The sequence below is a fragment of the Oryzias latipes genome, chromosome 5 (genome assembly GCF_053564925.1).
Source record: "Oryzias latipes strain Hd-rR chromosome 5, Olatipes_Hd-rR_3.1".
NCBI classification, from domain to species: Eukaryota; Metazoa; Chordata; class Actinopteri; order Beloniformes; family Adrianichthyidae; genus Oryzias; species Oryzias latipes.
The window spans coordinates 26,459,451-26,482,397 of NC_136241.1; the positions used below are offsets into that span (position 1 = coordinate 26,459,451).

The 22,947-nt window shown below is 41.2% G+C and overlaps 1 protein-coding gene across 2 annotated transcripts in view; it reads right to left on the reverse strand.

The window, feature by feature from the left end:
- The window catches only part of slc41a1 (solute carrier family 41 member 1), a 26,339-nt gene extending 4,155 nt beyond the window's left edge, over positions 1–22,184 (reverse strand). Inside the window, exons 1-8 of one of the 2 annotated variants that reach the window (XM_023955112.2) lie at positions 21,996–22,184; positions 17,914–18,970; positions 11,356–11,463; positions 5,933–6,004; positions 4,635–4,779; positions 4,368–4,514; positions 800–947; positions 543–622 (exon numbers count right to left, since the gene is read on the reverse strand). In XM_023955112.2, coding sequence (XP_023810880.1) covers positions 543–622; positions 800–947; positions 4,368–4,514; positions 4,635–4,779; positions 5,933–6,004; positions 11,356–11,463; positions 17,914–18,396 — 1,183 coding nt within the window. In that variant the 5' untranslated portion in view covers positions 18,397–18,970; positions 21,996–22,184. Of the gene's footprint in view, positions 1–542; positions 623–799; positions 948–4,367; positions 4,515–4,634; positions 4,780–5,932; positions 6,005–11,355; positions 11,464–17,913; positions 18,971–21,540; positions 21,925–21,995 lie in introns of those variants that run through there. The other variant, XM_078948069.1, reaches the window with a different exon arrangement.
- Between the last annotated feature and the right edge of the window lie 763 nt (positions 22,185–22,947).

Genomic DNA, 22,947 nt, shown 5'->3' on the forward strand with positions numbered 1-22,947 from the left:
TCTCTGATCGAAATGCCATTATGGTAACCACTTCCTACTGGAGTCTATTTCTGCTGGAAAATCACAATACAACTACAATTATACCTTGTTAATCGCTGGAGTTACGTTGTACAAATAACCCGCAATAGGTGAAATCCACAAGGTAGTTAGCTTTATTTTTTACGATTATTCTAAATGTTTCAGCACTCAAACTCCTCACTACACACTTGATACACTTTTTCTCAGACTGACGTGATCACACTTTCTCCCTTGTTCAGATTCAGCAGGATCAAAAGAAAGGCTTAAAAATACTAAGTCTATCAAAGAGTTTTATTATCGTTACTGTTATTAAAATGAAAACAGCAGTTCTTTTAGCTGAGGTGCATTTCCTAATGCTTAAATGAGTTTGTATTAAACAATTTCTTAATCTTTGTCAAAAATGACACTAATATTGACTCAAAAATTGTCTTATAGCCCCCTATAGCTCAGCCCATGGCCCCAATACTGTTGTGAAAATGACAGCAGCTACTTCTGTGTTGCAGATCCAGTTCTCAGCTGCTCACCGTTGATGACTGGTGTGAAGACGGCAATTCCAGCAAAGTTGGGGTTGGTGACAGTTTTGTCGAGGATCAAACCTCCCACACTGAAAAAAGAGAAGCACCCTTCATGAAACAGCTCTTCGTCTACTCTTTTATCATCATCACTTACACAGTTCCAGCCATGAACGCACCACCACTTATACAAAAACGATTTACTTTTGTTTTTAATTGCTTGTTGCCCATTTTCCATCACCCGTTGGGCCCACTTTAATGAAACGTACCTACTGATCGCCATTGCGATAATGACCGGCTCCCAGCCAGAATAGAGGACCTCCCTGGTGGAGGGGGTCTTCCTGGCGATCAGCACCCACAGAGGGCACATTGCCACGAACGCTGCACACACCAGCGGGTTGGCGTAGTCGTTGTACTCTGAGTCGGAAGACAAGGAAAGCATAGAAAAGTCACATTAATTTGAAAAAAAAAACCAAAAATTTAAAAAGGGAGCAATTGTAATTCTAAAAAATCTGATAAAATCAGAATGGAACTAAAAAGGATTAGAAAATCTGAGCAAACATGCTCTCCTCCTGCAGGAGGCAGTGTTGCAGCTCGGCTCACACTGCGGGAGATGGATCACTTTCAAGCCCCAGACACCAGCTGTGTTTTCGCAGCCAAAATATCCCAAATATTCTGAATTTAGCAGCCCAGCGTGACGTTCAAAGAAGCACCGTAAAGGCTCGGTCCGACTGAGGCAGGACTCACATGATGGCTGCTTTCCTATGTCTGTCTGCGGCTGGAGATGACGGAGCTGCGGGGAGCTCGGGTGTGTCGCCGGTGAAGACACCGACAAAGACCTAACAATAGAGCCAAAATAACTGGAGGCTGGGCCCTGAAGCACAGCGAGAAGAGGCGTGGGAGGCTTTTTATCCTTATTTATCGCACACAGCCAGAAGCAGCGCAGCGTTTCACACATTTTACGTTTCCTACTCCCCTTTTGATACTTCAAAGGCTTTTTGAAGCAGAGTCAAAAATATAGCAACCTGAGTGATTCCATCACTGAGATTATCGTTGCAACTTTAAACAAAAAAAAGTTTCTTTGATTGTCATCTGGGAGCTGTCAGCAATCTCCATCTTCTCAAGAAGCTTTAGGGACTTTTGCCCCCAAAAACACCGCATTCAGGACAAGTTTATACTAAAATCTCTAGTCAGATATGATGAAAGTTAGAGAAAGTTTTGATGTCACACAGAGATTGAACATCAGGAAGATGTAAACCAGTACAATCCTTTTAGAAGACAAGATCATTTTCTGAGCTAAAAAGTTATAAGAAGCTTTTTTCATCTTCTTTTTTAATCTTAGAGTTGTTCCACCCACAACTCTAGTAAACTCCTGCCGCTCAGCAGAAACTATGTCCTAGAGAGTGACACTGATTTTTTAATTGTGGCAAAAACCACCATAATCATAATTAAAAGACCACTGGAAATGCTTTGAAAACAGATCAATAGATGATCGTAGTGAGACTTTAAAGACATAAAATAACAGCCCACTGAACGCAGCAACCAAACACAACAATTGCTGAATTGTTGTCCTCAGCAAAGTCAATTCAATGCTTGCTTTTTGGTGTCCCTAAAATGACTGTACTATCATCACAAATAGATGTTTTAGGTGCCTCTAGAACAATAGATTTAATCCACAACTCGTTCCTTCGGTTTCCCCGAGAAGACCAAACTAATATATATCTGAGCTAAGATGACCAAAACTGGACCCAAGATGTTTTTTAGAAAGTCCGAGGTCATTAAAGTAGCTTTCATGTCTTGATGACTTTAGAACTAAATCATGGTTTCTATTGTATAACTGTGCAAGGGGTAGAAGCACTAAAGAGTAATTCTCAACTGGTCTGAGATGTGTGTGTAAATCTGTCAAGTTTCTAGTACCAAATAAACTTCCAAATGATCTAAACTTGAAAAACCAATGTGTGAAAAACTTGATCCTGTTCTGCCAACTTTAAAAAGTCTTAAAACTTCAATAAATGTTTTTAGCAATAAGTTATCTATTATGACTGTGTTAAATTTTTAAATTATTTCTGCAAAGAATCTTCCAAAGCAATTTAAAATCCTGAAAAGTCCTTTGTTTGAGTAGCAGCTCTCCAATACGACGTTTCTGAAATTGAAATATATTCAACAACATCCTTGAGAAAAAATCTTAAAGAAGATGGTGTCACAAATTTCTCTAGTAGAAACAGTCTTATAACAGTCGTAAATAATCTTAGAATAATATCAAAACTATCCCAAATCTGTCTAAGAACTGTCACAACATTGTCTCAAATTGTTCTTAGTTTAGTTTCTGTAAATCAAACCGTTTGAGAGGGGTTGGCAACGTATGAAAAATAATCTGCAACTGATGGGAGACAGAAATTAGAATCTGACTTTTAAGACGTGTCACTCGACTAATTTTAACCCACATTGCGTGGATGTTACGTCGTATTCATGCAATATTTATTCAGTTTGACATAACGTGAAACTCTTCAATTTTACAAATGTCACAAATTATTTGCGGCCCGGCTAAAAAGAAAAAAACTAATTTATGCTTGATTCACAGAGCTGTCATTTGACCTCACCATTAAACCTCTTGCTTGACTTCTAGTAAAAGGTCTCTTTGGCCCAAATTGCCATTGTACAGACCCAATAGCCGCGGTTACATGGGCAGAATATCTTGATCGGATCAATTGTCGGGTTACAATTCCCCCGTGCACATGGGCACAGAAAACCTTTTTCCGATTAGAAGAAACGTTCACATGGGTCAAACTTTCGGTCAGAATAAATCATTTGGGCATGCACAGTAGTGTCGAAAAACCGGAAGGGAAATGTGTCCCGTTGTAAACAAACCTTTGCTGTCACATATATTTATGCAGCAGCTCGGTTATATATGAGGGGCGATCTTCTTCCAAACGGGCTTTCATTAATGTTATGAATATTATGAAGCACCTGTTCGCTCATCATTTTATATTTAATCCGCGTGGTCAGTGCTTTTTTTGTGGAAGAAGTACGGAGCTGGAAGAACCCGGTGTTACAACACGGGCTAACAACATTAGGATGGACACAAAATCCAGGACTAACCATGCGGGAAACGCTGCAATCTGCAGCTTGGCTGCACGTAAATGTGTGGGAATGACATCAGCCTTTATTTTGTCGGGGCACAACTGGAAACACAATTCCATGTGATATTTTGAAAAGTTTCTAAGGATTGAGACGGCTGTGTAAGCTGGCGGCTCGAGCTCTGCTCTGTTCTCGTTAGTCCGGCAGCCGCTAACCCAGAGCGGCGGTTCGGCTCGCAGTCCGAATTCTCACACATGACAAAACAACAAAACGGACATTTAACAAAGCACCCTCCCCTCAAACACATTAATAAATCCAGCTGCTTTGCTCAGAGAGGTTCACTCGGTCCACTGGCACTGGAGCCCGAATGCAGAGCTCTGGTGCCGGGTCCAGACGTCAGTGAGCACGCATCCCCCCCGCATCTCCCTCGTGAGGGGTGAAAGAAATGGGAGAGCCAGCGGGGCGAGAGCGGAGCAGCGCTTTACGCGGGGCTGACGCTTGTAATTTTTTATGCTCCAAAAATGGGCCCCTTACGACTTTAGAGCCCCTGACCTAAATCCGCCTCTCGGTATTAGGTCAACTAACACTTGTTTGCTCCATGAAATTGCATTTCTTTTGTCAAACTCTTCATCTAATAGAGCTCCTCATAATGGACCCTGGGGTAAAATTCAAGTACAGGTCACTTTCTAAGAGAAAAGCAGAATAAAATGTTGTTAGTACTGGACCATTGTGTGGGGCAATTAAGGAAACTTGTGTTACCTAGCTCCTTGTAGAGCCCAGTGGAGATGCCTGCCAGTAGGGAAAGGGTGATTAGGTCCCCGAGGCTTGCAGCGATGGGTGTGGCCACATTGTCAGGGTTGATGCCAACTTTCCTGGATGCGATGATAACGCCAATCATGATGAGACCTACAAGGGTTGGAATAGAGTTTTTTTTTGTCACTTGATTTTCCCTAAAATATTTACCATTCTGCTATAAGGCAAGGAGAAACAAAAGGTCACATGTTACAGACAGTGCAATGAGAGTACCGAGGATGAGGGAAGCAATGAAGGCGGTGGCAACGCTGGAGGCGCACAGCAGCACGGCGTGACCCAGCCTGATGTGTCCCTCTGGGATCCAGCCAAAGATCACAGCAGCTATGGAAGCCAGGAACCCCACCACTGTCGCCTGGACCTACACAAACACACACGCTTTAAAATGCTTCATCTTCCAGTGCAGCCAACGTGTGCTTATAGGACACAGAGAGCCTCCCAATATCTCAGCCTGCACACACTTAATGGTCTTCTTAAATACACACTACACAAAGAAGTACAACACTAATGTTTGTTGTTGTCACAATTCCATATTTATCTCTTCAAGTAATAAAGAGAGTCATTAGTTCTGAGTAAACCACAGCACATGTCTGTCCCCGTGAGAGTTACCCTTACCTAAAATAGGAGAAGGTTATATGTTACATGTATTCTAGGAAGTACAGTCCTCTTGGTTATATGATACACTCACACTAAATCAGAACTGTCTCACAACAGGTAACATAAGTATGTAGAATACATATATAACATTTTTTGGATAAAACTTAAAAAGGTTATGTTAAGCACAGCGGTTATAGACAAACCATAATCTTGTTCTAGCTCACTATATCTTTACTCTAGAGACAAAAAATTTGAGACCACCTGAGTTGCAGCTGAAGCTTGCTTCAGCTTAGATTAGGAAAAAGGGTTGGTGATGCCCATGTTTCATTATTTTACCTAGGATTCATCTCTGTTAACTAAGAACTGGTACAGAAAGTGAAGTATAAAAGTTGGTATTTTTGATGGGTACCTCTGTCTTTGCTGATGACATTATCATAAGCATGCCAAAGAAGTTGTATTGTCAAGTCATAAACAAACTGTATTTGTTTGACCATTTTACAATGCAGAAAACTTCCAAGAAGCTGTAAAACACTAGCTATGCTAATACTATTTTATGTTCTTACAATGGGAAAATAAATATTAAATACTAATAATTTATAAAAGTTAGCACTGGGATATAAATCCAGCTATACAATGTTGGATATTAAGTGGGAAAAACCTAACTAGAACCATACCTCAAGAGGTAAAAATATATTTTTTAAAATGGATGTCCCATCATTTTATCCCAAAGTGCAGAATCTGTACCCAGGTTTTGTCTATTTTAATTTAAAATCATCCACCAGTGATCTGAATATTTGATTTGAGTCAAAACAAACCATTTATCCAGCTTTGGTATGTAAGGTGGATTTGAGATCAGTCAGTTTCCCACAAAAAAGAGATATAAACAATTTACTTGTATTTTTTTTGCATTGGTGTACCTGGATTAGGGCCAAGTTTCCCATAACCATTTTCCACATGTCCTTGGCTGTATCCATTTGACCAATATTAGCCTGAAAAACAAAGCAAAGCACATCATCATTTCCCCTGTTTGCGTGTTGTTCAGTGCAAACACATGCTTTGGTATCTTGATCCCTTCAGAACAATTGGATTTCAGTTCTCTGGACAAAGACACTCTGATCTGACCCTCCAGCCTGCGGCCGACTCCACTTATGTCATCTCTCCTCTTCTGACACACACACTAATGGTCTACAGAGTCAAGAGGCTATGGTCGCAGTGGCTTACTGTGTGTCCAAAGCCATTATCCAATCCCCCATCCTTTTCTGATGGGTGATTTATTCACAGTTGCAGAGTAAATGTGAATTCTGACATATTTTAATTTGAAACTTATTATATCCATTTCTCCAGATAGGAATTTTTCATTTTTTCCAGATAGTTATAATTATTTAATAAAACATATAATAAAAAAGTAACTTGGGGGGTTAAAAAGAAATGTTATAATGCTGTCTCTTGTGGTGGCACATCCACTGTATGAAGGACATACTGAACATGAAACTTGCTCTGTGTGCATTCACTAATACAACAAATTGATCCATAACACTATTAAAAAGCCAAAAATGAATAACAATCATAGTTACTCCATGTAAATGTGAGGAAAAGAGCAAAGTGGTGGCTGGGTAGCATCAGCACCACAACCAACCCGATATCAGAACTGACTTAGTTTGTCATGACCGTTGTCATTCAGATACTTTCCACCAAACATAAGACTTGTTAAGACACTTAACTTGTAGTTACTTTTTCTTATTTACTTATTTGCTGATTTTCTGAAACCTTTCATACAGTTATAACAACTTTACAACTCAAGACTTGACTTAGACTCATGACTAGATTTGACTTGAAAAAAATGAGCTGATAATGAGCATCTCTACTAACATATTCCAGCACAGCTTATGATGCAACATCCAGGTGATTGTTACAGGACATTTTTAACCAAACCGACCATTTAATTGAGTGTTTAATGACTCATAATAACTATATAAAGGGAATTTAGGATTATCGAGTTATGAGCGAGGAACTGAAAAAAAAAAGCCTTTGCAACATAAAAAACATCCTACTCAACATGGCTTTTAGTTTATTTTTTTAAATTAATAAAGTACATATGAATGTTGTTAAACGTTAATGCAACCACCAGGGGGTGCGATACAGTGCTTTGGTGTGCAGGTCCCATGTTCGGCTAAAATGCAGACGATTGTGTCCGGCATCAGAAGTAAAGCTAAATCTGTTGTGAATGACGAACATACTTAACACTTTTATACTACAGATGTTGCCAGAGACATGAAATAAAATGCTCTCTTCTGTAACTTCGCGTCTTTACGTTATTAGCCTAAATTTCAACAGATTCTGAAGCTCAGAACAGCAGTTTTCTGCCAATGCGGTAATAAAGTGTTGCATTTCTGTGAAAAGTGGCTTTTCTCTGCGTAGAGACAGTTGGGTTGGTTTACGTCAATTGTCTTAACATTATATATATATATATATATATATATATATATATATATATATATATATTTAATATAATTGCGTAAACAGTGGATGTGTTGCAGTAATTCAATGAACAGCAGTACATAGACTAAAGCTCCGGTGTTAAAAGGGTCAAACATACTTAACAACCACCAGTTTCGGTGCTGTAACAAGACTACTGTTGGTCAAAGATGGAGAAGAAGATGTGTTTTTCAGCAGAAAGGGAAGAGGAAAGGCAGAAGTGCAGGATATGGGGGGGGGGGGGGGTATGCTATGAATATGCAAGTGAGGAGGATGCAGAGAAGAAGGTTAGGTGGGGGTAGATGATTCGCTGGGGTGAGCCAGAGAAGGAGCAGCCGAAAGACAAAGATGGAGAAGATACCAAGAGGGAAGGTTGAACATTAGAGACTTTTGAAGCACAGCTGAGGGGTGTTTGTTAATTCTAACACCTTCACATCCTCTCAGATGATCACTTGTTTCTTTGACTGCAGGGTTCTAAACTGATGTGGTTGGGGAAGACAAATGCTTTCAAAATAATTGTTCCCTATTGAAAAGTAGGTTAGTCCTTAACCCTTTAAAGACATTCTCGGGTTTAGTCACAAATGGAGGGAAAATAAATCTGTATCAGAGCAATCAGGATGATTTGAAACAACCAGTCCTGACTCCTAACTCCTATAAAACCTGCTCTGGTTCCTCCACTGGATATCTGAGCAATAATGAGTGAAGACTTTTTCCTCCCCTCACATTTCAAACCACATGCCACCATCCAGTCCATGGAGTGGCACAAAATACCAGACTTACGAGGAGAGAACCAGACGTGTGAATCTACCAGATGAACCCGGAACCACCACCAAGAATGTGCTCCTTGTCAGATCCTGTTATGTAACCTTATACCTACTGCTTCTACTATCACCTAACAAAAAAAGACCCAAGCAAACATCCGTTGCCAGACCATGAAAAATATGTCTTAGGTGGGTGGAAACCATTGACTGTATATGAGAACTGGACAGAATGAGAAGAAAATGGTTTTCTTCCAGCTCCGGCAAAAAGAGGTCAATTCTGTCGCAATGAGGACACTGCCATGTTTGAGCCAGAAGACGTCAATAAGCAGCAATTAGTCCAAATCGGTCCGAGTCAATGCTTCTATGGCACTCTTGGAAGTGCACACCTGTACCACTTAAAAGCGCTCCATGGCTATGTCCCAATTCCCTCCCTAGTCCCTAACTACTAAAAAAAATTATCCACTGCTGGACTTTCTAGTTCCCCGGATTTTAAAAGCAATTCGGACACCATGCTCACTCCTTTTTAATTTTTTTTTAAACAGCAAATATGAAGTCACCAATTTCACAAAGTGAAAATCTAATCAATACGAGTATTTATGCCAACTATTTATGAATCCACTGTGTTCTGAAAATGAAAATGTTGATGGTTTATTTAAAAAAATACATTTAAATACATTTTTTTCTCAAAAATTGTTCAAATGCAATGGATTGTGGTCTATAGTTGTCATTCTAGTGAGCATCAATGCACATTGGTTTTTCTGCAGAGTTCTGGGAAATTTCTAGGGCACTTGATTTTGAGATTTTAGATTCGGACACTATGTAGTGAGTAGTGAAGGAATTCGGATATAGCGAAAGATGTTGACTGAGTAATAGCTGTTTATTTCTTAATAGAAGTTTATGGGAGTTTAGCGTCTCGGAGCCAGCGGGTACTTCCTGTTTGGAATGCCAGGGGGGAGGGGTCACTCAGTTAAGTTCTCATATAGTCAATGGTGTAAACTCATAGAAAACGTGCAGTTTTGTGAAAAAGTTCAAAGAAAGCAGAAAATATAGAAACATTGGGGTCACACAACCGTGACCTGGTGTTCTGTGAAGATCACGGATGACAACAGTGAGTTTCATCAGGTTTACAGTAGACACTCAGAAACCTGACAAGTCCTCCATTTTTCGGGGGAGCCTGCCAACAGTGATTACATTTCGAGCTGTTCAAACAGGGATTACAATTTTTTTTCTTTTGCAATCATATAAGCGCATTAGGAAACTTGCAGTGGACTTAATCTGCTCATTATTACTAACAGCGTGGAGGGAAACGTGGTCCTGCTGGGGTCAGCCCAGCAGCAATGTACCAGGACGGCCGCTGGATTGCGGCCAGCTGGAGATGGATGCGAGTTGGCCTGCGCAGGAATATATATCTCTTATTGGTAGCTCTATAAAAGGTCCTCGGCTGGTCCTCTGTGAAAGTCAACCTTACCTCTTGATGTGTTTCTTGACAGGAACTCCGGCTCAGGTTACAAACCTCAACTCCTTTCCACACAGACAAGTTTTCAGAAACAAAAATTGTTCATAACTTGATTATTAGTTAAAACAATGAATGTCTTTCAGGTTTAGACTCAGCGGTTAAGGTGTGCTACGTCAGAGTGATATTTCTCCCAGCAGCCCTCTGTTACCCAGCAACGGTTTCCAAGTATTCACCTGTTGTTTACTGTCCACTGATACAGAGTCCCGACTTTAACATTTACTAATGTGGAAAAAGCTCTTCAGGCGCTGACTTCCTTTATGACTTCATTACTGTGTGATTAATGCTGGTCTAAACCCCATAGGTGCTAGGATATGCTCTCTTTTGACTGATGTTTAAAACATAAATACACAAAGTAATTTAGTGCACATATTTTTTTAAAAAATTTATGTCATTTCACTTTTTCCTTCAGCTGATCAACTTTTACAGATTTTAAAGGCAATTACACAGTGGGCCTCCTATTGGCGTTCTTCAGCATTTAACCTTTTATTTCTGGTTTAAGCTAATTTTCTGAATTGCTGTGACACTTCTGTCAGCTACTCATATAATTTTAAATTTTCAACCAAACTATCAATCAACAAACATAATTTTTTAGCATCATTACCATTTTTGTGCATGTTTGGTTGGTAATTTAGGATGCAACATAGATTTTTTGTTATTAATCTGCCTACTTTTACACTTAGTTTTTCTCTCTCTTTTTATAGTAAAGCATGTTGGTACCCTGAGGGAGTTGGAAAGTGCTTTATAAATAAAGCTTCATTCGTTTTTTTAACTCTTTGACGCCCATTGAATTACCGTAACTCATCGACCTTTTACGTAATCAACGCGATTCCAACAGATTCTGAGGCGGGGAAAAGCAGCTTTGGGTTGATTTACAAAAGTGATAATGGCCGGCGAAGTGAGCATTATCGAAGTTAACGCACCGTGGAAGCCTGAACTGTCTGACGCATTGCTTCCGCAAAGTCTCTACTTAAGCTAACAGCTACCAGATTCACACCTGACTAGGAAATACATAATATTGCAAATCCTCAAATGACCACTAGAGGCTGGTTGCAAAAGGGAACAATTGCCCGTTGATCTCCATGTTCAAAATATAAAATATATCGTTTTATTAGGGCTAACATTTGTAAATTATTACAGCTGTCGTTTCTGCTTGGCAGTTGGATTACCAAATTGGTTCACTGCTGCACTTAGTCCCGCCTATTTGCCCATTTTTGGAATATTATTGAGGTGGGCAGAGTCACTTTCTGTCAATGTGCCTGTCCCCCTTCAGTTTTGATTTTTTAATTTAAAGAGATGAATTCTCAATTATATATGTGTCTACGGTGGTCAGTTTCCTTTTAAAAAAATGAACCGTTTCTGTTTAAATCCTTTGATGTAAGGATTTGACCACCAACCTGATATGAACCACCTATAAATGATTTATCAAAATAGGCGATCAAGTTATTTCTCAGTCTTTGAATTGAGTGGTGTAACATAGAATCTGATTATAAAAGCGGAGAACAGTTTCTATTGTTTTTTGTTTTTTTTTGTCTGTCTGTAAGAAGTGATGATGGTGCGATTCCCAAACAGGAAACATGGTGTGTCTTACCGCTGTGGAAAGCCTGGAGGCCAGTGTCATCTCCAAGTTGCCTTTGAGCCCCAACAATGCAGGAACCAGAATGAACACCTCCGACACCTCAATAAACACCGTCCAGTGCTGTAATGACACAATCGGATGGAAATCATTAGATATGTTCACACCGTGTTCAAATGAGAACAGAACAGTTAATGAACTTTTGAAGGAGGGTGCATGAAGGATTTAGCCCAAAACTGTGAATGGTAGACCTAAATTTAACAGATTCTAATTTATTTTTTTTTATAATTGCACAACATTTTGAAATCTTTAAAACCCAAGCTCGTACCTTACGCAGATCTTATCCATACGTTCCTTGACTTGGTAGTTGAAGAACATTTATAGACATCATGAGACTGAATCGCCTTACTTCCGGGTAGGAAAATCAACTCGCGAAAACAACTCATATTTAATTTTTAAAAAATCGCTGTTTAGTGTGCCAAAGTTAATATATCATCATATATATGGATATAGTTTACTCTGAAAGGCTGAGGAGAAGAATGAACACCAATACTTGAGCCCTTTAAATTCATAACACTAGTGTGAGACAACGGCTCCTTTTTGAAGACTTTAATGAATCTTCTGTCTGACATTATTGGACGTGACCCACGATAACCTTGAGTGTGGCAGCTGGCCAGCTCCCGGAGAGCTGTTTTTATGACGACTCCCTCTGTGCCTGCAGTTATAGCAAAGAGCTTCCTCTATTAGGCATCCTGCAGTGAAAGCAGGTTCCTGCAATCAAGAGGGGAGCGATTGCTGAGGCAATTGATCTATCTCCAGCAAAAGTGCTTATCTTTGAGTTGCTCCCTTTAGGCCTTCCACAGAAAAACAACAAAAAAAGTTCCCTCTTGCCTGAGCTGAATCAATATTCTGCAAGCTCACACAGAGGAAAGACCCGCTGGAGAAACTAAAGTGTGTGTGAGGGGGGGGGGTAGTGATACTGTGGATACTGCTTTAGCGTCTTCTCTTAGTGTCACTGGGTTGTTCTCACCAGATGTTCAAGAGCGATAAGAAATGTTGTCCACACATCAGTATGCTCTGAAGGTGTGGCGCAGAATCTTCAATCTTCCTTTTGCCTGCCTCTTACGCTGCCTTAGAGTCTTTATCCAATAACCAGTCCTCTGGCCTTGGCTCCCTGCCTCCTGCCAACCCAGCGGCCCTGTGAGCACCTCTGTGAGCACTCCTCTTTCACAGCCACATGCTTTCAAGCTTTCTCCCTTCTTACTTCTTCCTCAACTGTCTATCTCCCTCTTTGACTCCCCCGCCGTGATATATGTTGTTGTGTCCATGGAACCCTGGCTCGCAGCCAAAAGCCCGCCTCCTCGCTTCCAGGAAATCTACTGGACAACTCTGAGTGCAGACCTATAGGAGCTCTGGTATGCAAGCCTCACGACGGTCGAGCTGCCCAATTGAGTAACCTGGCCCCATTTTTATTTGTGATCGCTGTACTGGCTGTACTAAAGCTGCACTGGGGCTTGGAGCGCAATGTCACGGCGACGTCCAGCGGCGTCACAGAAATGACGGCCAGTGGGGTCGACGTCGTCTTCCTGATCCTACGGCATTGGATGGTGAAGTCTGGCTTCATGCGTGAACACATGAGGATCCCAGATGCCAATAGCAAATACGAGGCAACTTGCAGCAGCAAAGAAAGGCCAAACTGACAAAAATATTAGGTCTATAGTAAAACAAATCTGAAAGACCTACTCAGATAAATTCTTATTGGTGTTTTAACATGTTCTTGTGGCATTTTTCTGATGATGGAGGACAAATAAAGAAAAATTAGGCGGAAAAAAAATGCATTTCTGAGGAATTATTCAAATCAGTGTGACTCGGGAGGAAAAACAGCAGTTTGAAAAAGATCATATTTGTTGGATAGAAAATAGGCTGGGCGGGCCACAAGCTCCTTGCTCTGCTCCATTCTGATGCGCTCACTTATAGACAACTGACCATCTTAGTTTTCCTCTAAGTTGGCATCTGGCTCAAAACTGTGCAGCTGGATAGCTCTGATATTGCTCGCCATTTTTGTTGCACCGCTAATGTTAGGTTGGGGGTGTGAGGGGCTGTAAGCTAGCAGGAGAACAGTTACTTATAACAAAGAGCTCTCAGCAATGGGGAGGGGCTTGCTCCATGCCAACGGTTCCGTCCACAACGCAGAGGTAAATTTCTGATAAAATACTGCCAATCTGGAGAAAATATGTCCTAGAAAAAGTTATAGGTTTTACATTTTTTGTCTAAAAACGACATAAGCTTAACTAAAAGACCACTTAGAAGGCTAATAAAATAGTTTAAAAGATAATAGAAATAAATCTTTTCTAGGTACACTTGTGCAACATAAGGGCATGAGTTATTAAAATTCTAGAAAATGTGGCTCAAATTTCCTTGTAGGTTTGAATGAAATGAATTATCTGCTCGCGGCTCAAGTGCAATTAATGTTTTAAAATATTTTTAAAATATTAATAAAATAGGCAAGGTACATGGGTTGGGAGGCGCAACACAACGTGAAGTGGACCATTTTAAGGTAATTACGCAGGAAGAATGAAAGAATTCACCAAAAAAACCCAAACTGAATGAAACACAGGAGAGAAAGCAAACAATCGGCACAACCTTAGCAAAATATGTATTTGTGAAGCTACTGGCTCTTCTTGGCCTGACAGCCTCATGCTGTGACTCAAGCATTTCCACACATGATTCAGTTTGGTGGAATCAAGCCCACAATGTTGTTTCCCAGTGGCTTCGGTGTGAAAACCAAGCGGGTGGATGTGGCTGGAGCAAAATACCATGTGGCGGGCAGAAAGGAACTGTCTGTGGTCAAACCTTTGTCTCAACTTGAACTTCCTGCTAACCGTGGTCTGTATTTTTAGATGTTTTGTTTTTGAGGCCGAAATGGTGTCGGAACCTAAAAAAAACCGCTAGACGGCTAGACTCTGAGACAGGCACACACGCAATTATTTGTTAGATTTAGAGTTGTGACACAAACTATGGGAAGGAAAAGTGACATTTTGGGCTTCGGTGACCTTTACAGACAATATGGAGCAAAAACGAACAAACTTTTAACACTTAAACCATTAACTTATCAGTTTATATATTAGCAGATTATTTTCTGCCCCAATATTTTCAGAGCAAAAAAAAGGAATTTATAAAAGCAACTTATGCAAACTTAGTTAACCCTTTAACACTGGAGATGTCGCCGGCAACACTTAAATAACACACGCTCTTTAACCTACCGTTATTCTCTGACACGATTAATGGACTCTGCTGATTCTCACACGGAGAAAAGCGGCTTTTCAGATAGGCAACACAATACTAACGTAGAGTGATAAATATCAGCGCAAGATTGCTTTTCTCCGCTTCAGAATCCGCTGGAATGACATCAGTTGAGTGAACAGGTTCAATGAATCACAGTAGTCCAAAACATGTCAACACTGGAGCTAAAGCTCCAGTCTTAAAGGGTTAAAGACCGTCTAGCTTAACCATATTTCTTTGGTAGTTGCCCTAATTGGTTCACTACAAACCTACAACTAAATCTGAGCAACATTTTTCTTTAAATGATGTTCAAATGTTGCTCAAGTCCGCCCCCTTTCATTTCAAATTCTCTCTTTTTTTTGCCCATCAGTCTCAATTTTCTCACCAACTCTTCTCAAAGTTGTCTCACATTTGTTCCACTTTCTTACTAGATGGTACAAGACAGATTTTTGAAAGTTGAACTTTTTTGCAAACTTTTAAAATTGTTTAAAATGTCAATGATAAGAGATGCAAAATGCAAAAAATAAAAAAGGGACAGGAGACATTTTGAGACATTTTGGAGACTTCTCTGCAAACGCGAATATTTTGTTACAGTCACCAGTTATAAACGAGTTCGGCAAAAAGCAGCATCAATCAGCCGTTGCATCCAACCGTTTGAGCCAGCTAGCCTCTGTTAGCTGATTTATGAGGAACAAACAGGATTAGCTATTATCTGGTATCCTGTTGTTCCCCCTCACACCACCAGTTTATCTTCTTCTGATAATCAATCTCATCCTCATCTCGTCTCACATTCATCAACCTCCCGCTTAAAAAAATTACTGTAAAAAAAACCTTCATAGGTTATTTACATCCAGCCTGCTTTTCTTCTCTTGGGTTGTTAACATTTAAGTCCAGCTGAGCTTGTCACCCTTGGTGTGCAAAAATATCTGAGTTTCAAGTGATTCTCCTGCCAAGCCTCAGAGCACAACTATGCAGATGACTCTCTGCTCTATATCAGCCTGGACAGTCCTGTTTCAAGCCAACTCTGTGTGGGAATAAGGCCAAACAGAGGCTTTTTGTGCATGTCACAGTGTTTTTTTAAGTGACCAAAAGTTCAGGACCCACATTTCAAAGAAACTCCATTGGAGCATCCAGGTCAAAGCTGGGACTCTTGAACTGCCATGCTGCAGCTCTCAGGTTCCCTTTTAGCAGAGAACCTGCAACGTTTTGACCAAACTAATGAGAGAGACAGAGAGACTGAGTCGAACGATTACCCTCCTGCAAGGACGGGGCAGGGGGATTAGCTGAGTTGGCTTTCCACTGTCAAGGAGGGGGGAGATTTAGGCAGCGAGGCGCCGTCTTAGATGTTCAGCCGAACTGTCCGAGACAGTCCTTTTCGGTAGAGTCTCACCTGGCCTCCCACCATCTTTTTTATTTTATTTATTCAGCTGCCGAAAGGCGACAAAGTCCTCTACCTTGGTGGAGTTGTGAGCGTTTAGTTCTCCCTCTGAGTATCACTCTCACTCGGCTGCAGTGTGCTGCCGTTTCAGGTGCTCAAAGAAAGAAAACTAACCCCCACCCCCAACCCTCCTCTCTGTGCCCAGTTTGTGAGGGTCCACCATGTTGGCATCAGTATGCATGAACACAATGTACCAGTCCACTAAAAGTCTCACACATCCAGTTTGATCTGCATTACCAGCTGACTTCGTCAAAATATGACACAGAAACTTCATCTACAGGCAATTTTAACATCAAACACACGGAGTCACCGGTAAAAAAGAAAAAAAGAAAGGAAGAACTAAATCAAGACATGTTTGTTGTTGTTCGGAGGCTCCGGGGGAATCCAGTTGCTTCTTGTTGTAACAATAAATATCATCATCCAAGTGTGTCACGTTTTAAATTGGGCTAGTGCGCAATGGGTCATTGCAAGTCAGACGCAATGGGGGGTCGGGTTGTGCCAACACTGCAAGCAGACAGGCATGTTGTGCAGCAGGAAAAACAGATCACATGGATCTGCCGCGCTGCCCTTCAGCTCCAAAAGCAGAGTAACAGACGCATGCCAAGGTGGTTGGGGGGGGGGGGGGGGGGGGGGGGGGTCCCACAGAACCCATTCATTCACACCTTACAGGGGGTTTCCGACGGTACGATTCCCCGCACTCAGGATTAGCAGTATTCATCAAACATTAAATTTGGTTGTTTTCCATCATGGCAACAGAAATGATATCAAATGTATGAAGCAAGAGAGGAATAAACCCTTATTTGCTCAACGTTTGGAATAACAAATATTCAGACATTGGTTTCTATTTTTTCCATTCACTGAGTTTGTTTTCTCTTGAGGGTTCTAAAAAACAGAATAAAATTCCTCCTTCTTTAAAATCTTCTGGATTCTGTAAGAATTTGATTGATTCTGCAGTTAGTTTAAATCTGTCAAACAATGTTTTTGATTGACCATGAGTTGTTTATCACTAAAGCTGATGGGCATGTTTTAGGGTTGTTCTGGCCCGTGGAGGGTCGTAGAGAGGAGCGACCACACTTTAAGGGGACTGCAGGTGTACTGTATCTTAGAGTTCATTTAAGGCTTGTTGAAAATTGTGTGTTCCATTGTTGTGCCAGTGGTAAGAATATCGTGAAGTATTCCTAAAGTTAATGTAAGTTTCATGCACTTATGACATGCGAGTGACGCTGCTGTACGGTGCCCTTACGCCATACTAGTCGTTAATAAATCTTTAGGCACGACTGCTCCTATGGCTAGATATTAACTGTCTTCGGGCGAAAAATGGGCAAATCTGTACGCAAAGAGCACGCACCTACCGCTTAAACAGCACTTGGAAGCTGTCTATGGCTAATAAGTATTTGTCTGGATTTTTGTGTCTCTACCTCAAAATGAGTTTCCTCTTCTGCTTAGCAACCGACTCTATGCTACCGACATCCGCATGGTAGCACACTAACATTCAAATACAACTCTTTGTAATATTTTCTACCTTTTCGACTTCCATCTTAGGGAGTTTTTCACTGAGGTCAGTTTGTTTCCAAATAAATTCTAAACGACTCATGTAAGAGTTTTCCAGATGTTGTCAAATGGTAAACAGGCTTCGACATGTCTCAAACTGTTCTCACTTCAGTTGCTGCAAAACCTTTGAAACTCAAATTGGGTATAAAACGAAGAATTCAATATTCCAATAAAATGTTTCACAAATTTAGCTGAAATTGTGACAGAATTTCAGCAGGATCATGCAAGACTAAAGGTTTTGTTACTTTAAGTAAAACAGTGATAATTTGCTACCTTTTTCTTTATAAATCAAGATCACCTACCTGGACGATGTCCAACACCATTCCCGCAGCTACTGTCCCGAACCCGGCCAGCAGGAAGGGAAAAACCACTTGCAGACCGATGGAGAAGGAGCTCTCCTTGAAGGGTGCCGGTGGTTCAGGGCTCCGATTGGTGCTGGTGTCGTCACTCTCATTGCTCTGACTCGCATTCTCCAGGAGCGCATCCTCCTCTCGCTGACCTTTGACGTTGTCTAGACAGTCTATTGCTACTACACTCTCCGACCTCTCCTCGTCCACCGTCTCGCAGGCTCTCTCCGTTAACGAGGAGACCTCCGTGAGCTCAAACTCGCCCCCCGTTCCTGGGCTCACTTCTTCCGGGCCGTTGGAGAGGATGAGTGGGTGGACAGTGCAGTTGGAGTTGAGAAAGGCCGGGGTGAGGGGGCCTCCCTCTTTCTTTATCTCAATGGCCCCCGAGGACATGTCGATGTCGGGGACTTTTTCTTGTTCTTTCGACCAAAGCACCATGCGGAGGCCTTTGAAAGACAGTAGACTTGACAAGAAAAGGTCAGCTCACCTTGGCCCAATGGTTCTGGGGCAGTCAGAAGGGAAACGGTCACCTGCTCTGGTCTTGAACCTGCTCAGCCCAGGTTTTATTTATCCCATTAAAGAAGCAGGCAGGTAGTTAGAACCCACGCTAAAGGGGAGAAAAGCACTTTGCGGGAATAGACGTCCAGAAAGGCGGCGGCAGTGCGTCTGCAGAGCCCGTGTTCCTGTCGGTGCTTTGGCAGCAGAACCAGTAGGTCCTCCATTCAATGCAAGGTGCTCAGAGTGGGCCGGCAAAAAAAAGACATACTAGTCAAAACGTTAAAAAGAATATGTTCTTCAGGGCAATGGCAACCTTTCCCCGCGGTCGGTCCTAAATAGTCGCTTAAAGGGTGTAGAAGGAGGCAGACTCAAGTACGGACTGGTCCGTTCACTGGCTAGTGAGGGAGGGGGGGTTTCGCCTTACACTGTGTGGCCACAGGGAGGTTTCCAACGAAGATATTTAAAGATCTGCTGGGGATTGAATTACCTGCTGCCCAAAAGGACAGGCAGACACCTGAAAAGAGAGGACATTCACAAGGGATTTAGTTTTGAAAGAGAACAAGACGACTTCCAGGATAACATGAGACACTTTCCTGAATGAATGCAACAAAAAAATCAGAAATGCTCAGAAAGTTCTAATGAGTGTCAAAGACTTTACCCCCTTCCTACATGACATAGTGGAGCAAACAAAAGTTTCTAACATTCGACACATCGAAACATTTAAAAATAAGTCCTTAGGGACTGGAAATGACAATGCCTTAAAACTTTTGAAAACGCGTGCCAACTTGGAGACAATAACAGATATAATGGTAAAGAAAGAAAAGAGAAGTTTTTATTTTATGAGCCACATATGGAGAAATGCTCAGTTGTATGCTAACTAACGGGTCATATCAGAAAGGCAACTTTGACTAATGGGGAAAAAATTGACATTTTTACTATCACCTGGAGACATGAAAAAAATCAATAGAATTTTTATTTATTTATCAAAATCATAAATTCTAAATACTACAGTTGCTATGGACCAATTGCCTTCAGAAAAATCAAGATTATGAAGAATGGACACAATCTATCAGGCATACCCAACCTACCATGTTGTCAGTATATTATAGACGCATAAAGATTTTTAATGATTCGGGTTGTGGGCTCGCCAAGACGCTAGCTTTACCGTAAGAAAATCTTTAAATTGCAGATACTTAACGTTTGTTCAACTTGTTGTGAACTCAACCTAAATCATTTAATCCAAATACATGTGGCTTTTCACAAAGCTAAAGACTAGTTGCTATAAAGACTTTCAATTTAACTTTAACGTATGACATTTAAAAAATGATGACCCGGTTAAAGAGAAAAAATTATAACTTTTTGGGCACTTTGGATTTTTTAATCTAAAGATGTAAGAAATTAAAACTCAAATAGTGGCATAGTATTTGAAACTTTCTAAACTTTGAACTGATTGGCACAAAAACGTGTTTGAAGGCTTCAGCAAGCCAAATTCAACTATATGAGGGTGATCCAGTGTTTTCAAATTAACAGCATCCTGTAAGCAGAAGGTTCGCTATGGCGACCCCTTAAGCTGGAAGGCAAAAGCAAAGAAGAACATCTTTTTTGCAAATGAACAAGTTGGTTGCTAGGCAGGTTTTAAACATTGGCTTTGGTAAATGTACCTTTATTCATCAGCGCCAGACATCGGCCCTGTTGCATTATAAAACTCCAGACCCCTTTTTCATAAAAAGAAAATGGTGTGATCCAATCAACCAAGTGGTCCTCAGAACACATAAATGTTGCTCTTCTAATACACTGATGTCACCAAGGGTTCTTATGGGTTAACAAGAGCTCTTATTTTGAATTAAAGTGTCCCTTTACCCCAGGGGTCCCCAAACTTAAGGCCGGACCAGGTCCGCCCACCCATTTGACCCGGCCCCCCTGAACGATACCAGAGAGAGAGAGAGAGAGACCCTTTTTTTTGCATTATTATTTTATTTTTAGCCTGGCCACGTGATCGAGATTCATGAAAGCATAGAAAACGGAATCCCTGGTATTGTTTACTCACATCAATAAAGCTTTTTTGAATTGAAACGTCATCTAAGCTAAAAATGTTGCTACTGCAACCTAACTTTGCCCCAGTCATAGAACTTGAACGTGACACCCCCATCAAAACAAAAAATGATAAAAAGGTTAGGTAGGAAAAACACTGATCCAGAATGCAGGGTATTTAACCTAGGGAGTTGATCAGAGAGAGCAAAGAGTGGTGTCTACTATAGGCTAGCCTCCTGAAAACCTCCAAAACTATTAGCAAAGAACACAAAAACCTTATGCGACCACTCATATAAGTCGTTTAAGAGATTCTGCTCTAACAAGTGAAGTTGAGCATTTACCTAAGATTGTGCATGGACAACAGAAACTTTATTTCTGTTAACAACCCACAAATATTTATTTGGTTATTGATTTTCTGAAATCTAAAATACTGTTACTAAATATTTCCTGACTTTTTATGTAAAGACCCCAAAGATGGTTTTTTGTTTTAATTTCATAAATAGTATTATTATATGTTTGCTGATTATTGTAACTTTTTTTTTTGGTGAAGAACCCAAAGAGGAGTATTTAATATCAGATTGGGTTATTAATATTTGGTTATGTGTGGCTTTCAGTTTACATTTTGGCACCCATGCGACTGTCACACTTTCTCTGTTTCAAACTGACCCTGGCCCCTGATCAGAGAATGGAAACGTCAAGTGGCCCTTGCTGGAAAATATTTGGGGACCCCTGCTTTACCCTTTAAAAGTCCTGTACATAATTTCCTTCCTGTTGTTCAGGTTTCCCAGAGTGACTTTAATAAGAACTTTTACAGCTTCCACCTTTACCTGGACTTCCTCATGTAGTCTGATTTCTACCAAAACCTCCAAAGCATCACTTTAAACCTGTTAACAGCAGTATTCATGCCATTATTGTAAGAGGTAAGTTTGTCCCTCCTCAGCAGATAAACACCAATAAAATGATAAAACATCTTTAGAAAGTGTAAATAATTACTTAACCAATGTTTCAGCATAGGGAAAGTATTATTATTATAATCATTTGTCAGACCCCCACCTGAGGGATGATCAGTGGTATCAACCTGATCAGAGTCCACATCTGAACACCTGATGGGTCCGTGAAAGTTCTGCTTTTATTCTGAAGGCCAGTGTTCGGGCCCGCGCGCCTCGCTTCTGCTCCGGCTGGATGTTACGACATCCGCGCTCAGACTTTCTCCGGCTGAAACAATCCTCTGCTTAGTAGTCAGGACCAACACCACCCGAACCCAACATGGCCAAGGCGTAAATTAGTGCTCCCCTGCTCAGGGCTGAATAGACGAGCCCTCCTGTTCTGTTCTGCTGCTCATTTAAACAAGTGCGGGGTCTGGAGCGTCAGGGAGTCGCCGGGATGAACGCAGAAATCTCCTTCATCGTCGCGGGAGCGTGCGGGGCAGACTGCAACCTTTTATCGTATGATGAAGAAAAGTAAAAAAAAAAAAGAAAAGACAGTGGATGAAGTTTTTGAAAAGTTACCTAAGTGTGGAGAGATGGTCGTGGCGCGCTGTCCTCACGTCTCCTGGCGTGGACGCAGATGCGCACGCGATGTGACCGGCACGAGCTCTGCGCAGCCCGTCTTAATGCGTGCTCGTGGCTAATGGTTAAACCCTTCCTCCCGCCTGTCCCAGGCTCTCGCGACCTCGTCACATTTGCACCGTGGCCCCCACCGCGCGCGTTCCGCTCGGACTCGCATCTCTCTAAGCCCGTGCGACTCTAGGGGGGCGGGGGGCGGGGTCAACTCTTCTCCGCACGCGCGCCTACGGCTGGAGGATCGCTTGCGCACGAGCGCGTGCCCTCTGAACCGACGTGCGATTTTTTTTTTTTAAAAAGAAAAAAGTATTTTGCTTATTTACAAACTAGCCGCTGGGAGGGAGGTTTTAATTTAACAACAGATTTATGAATGAACTCCAGCCGCACGTTTCTAGTCATTTATCCACGAACAAGCGGAAGAAATGAGTTCAAGGCGTTTAAATAACACCTGAACGTCCCGAAAACGAGGCCACTGCACACTGTTTAAATAAAGTTTTAGTCTTTAAATAAAGTACACTCAAACTCAATTTAAAAATAACAAATTCATTAAAAAAGGACACATACATTCTAATGAAAAAGGTACAAATGTGCAAATAAATGTCAGGAACTGGTCGTGGAGGACCCAAAATGCAGGAGACCAGGCTTGGTGACAGGAAATAAAACATTTAATAAACTGAAACATGACAAAATTATGGGGCAAAGCAAAAATATGATACAACAGAGCAGATGACCTGACAAGGATGACCAGAAACCAAGACCCTTAAATAGGTTGAGGGGAATTAACTGAACTGACGACAGCTGTGGATCATGAACCTGAAAACTGGACTGACTGACAAAATGAAAATCAAAAACATCACCAAGAACAAAACCACAGAATCCTTACAATAAACACATTAGA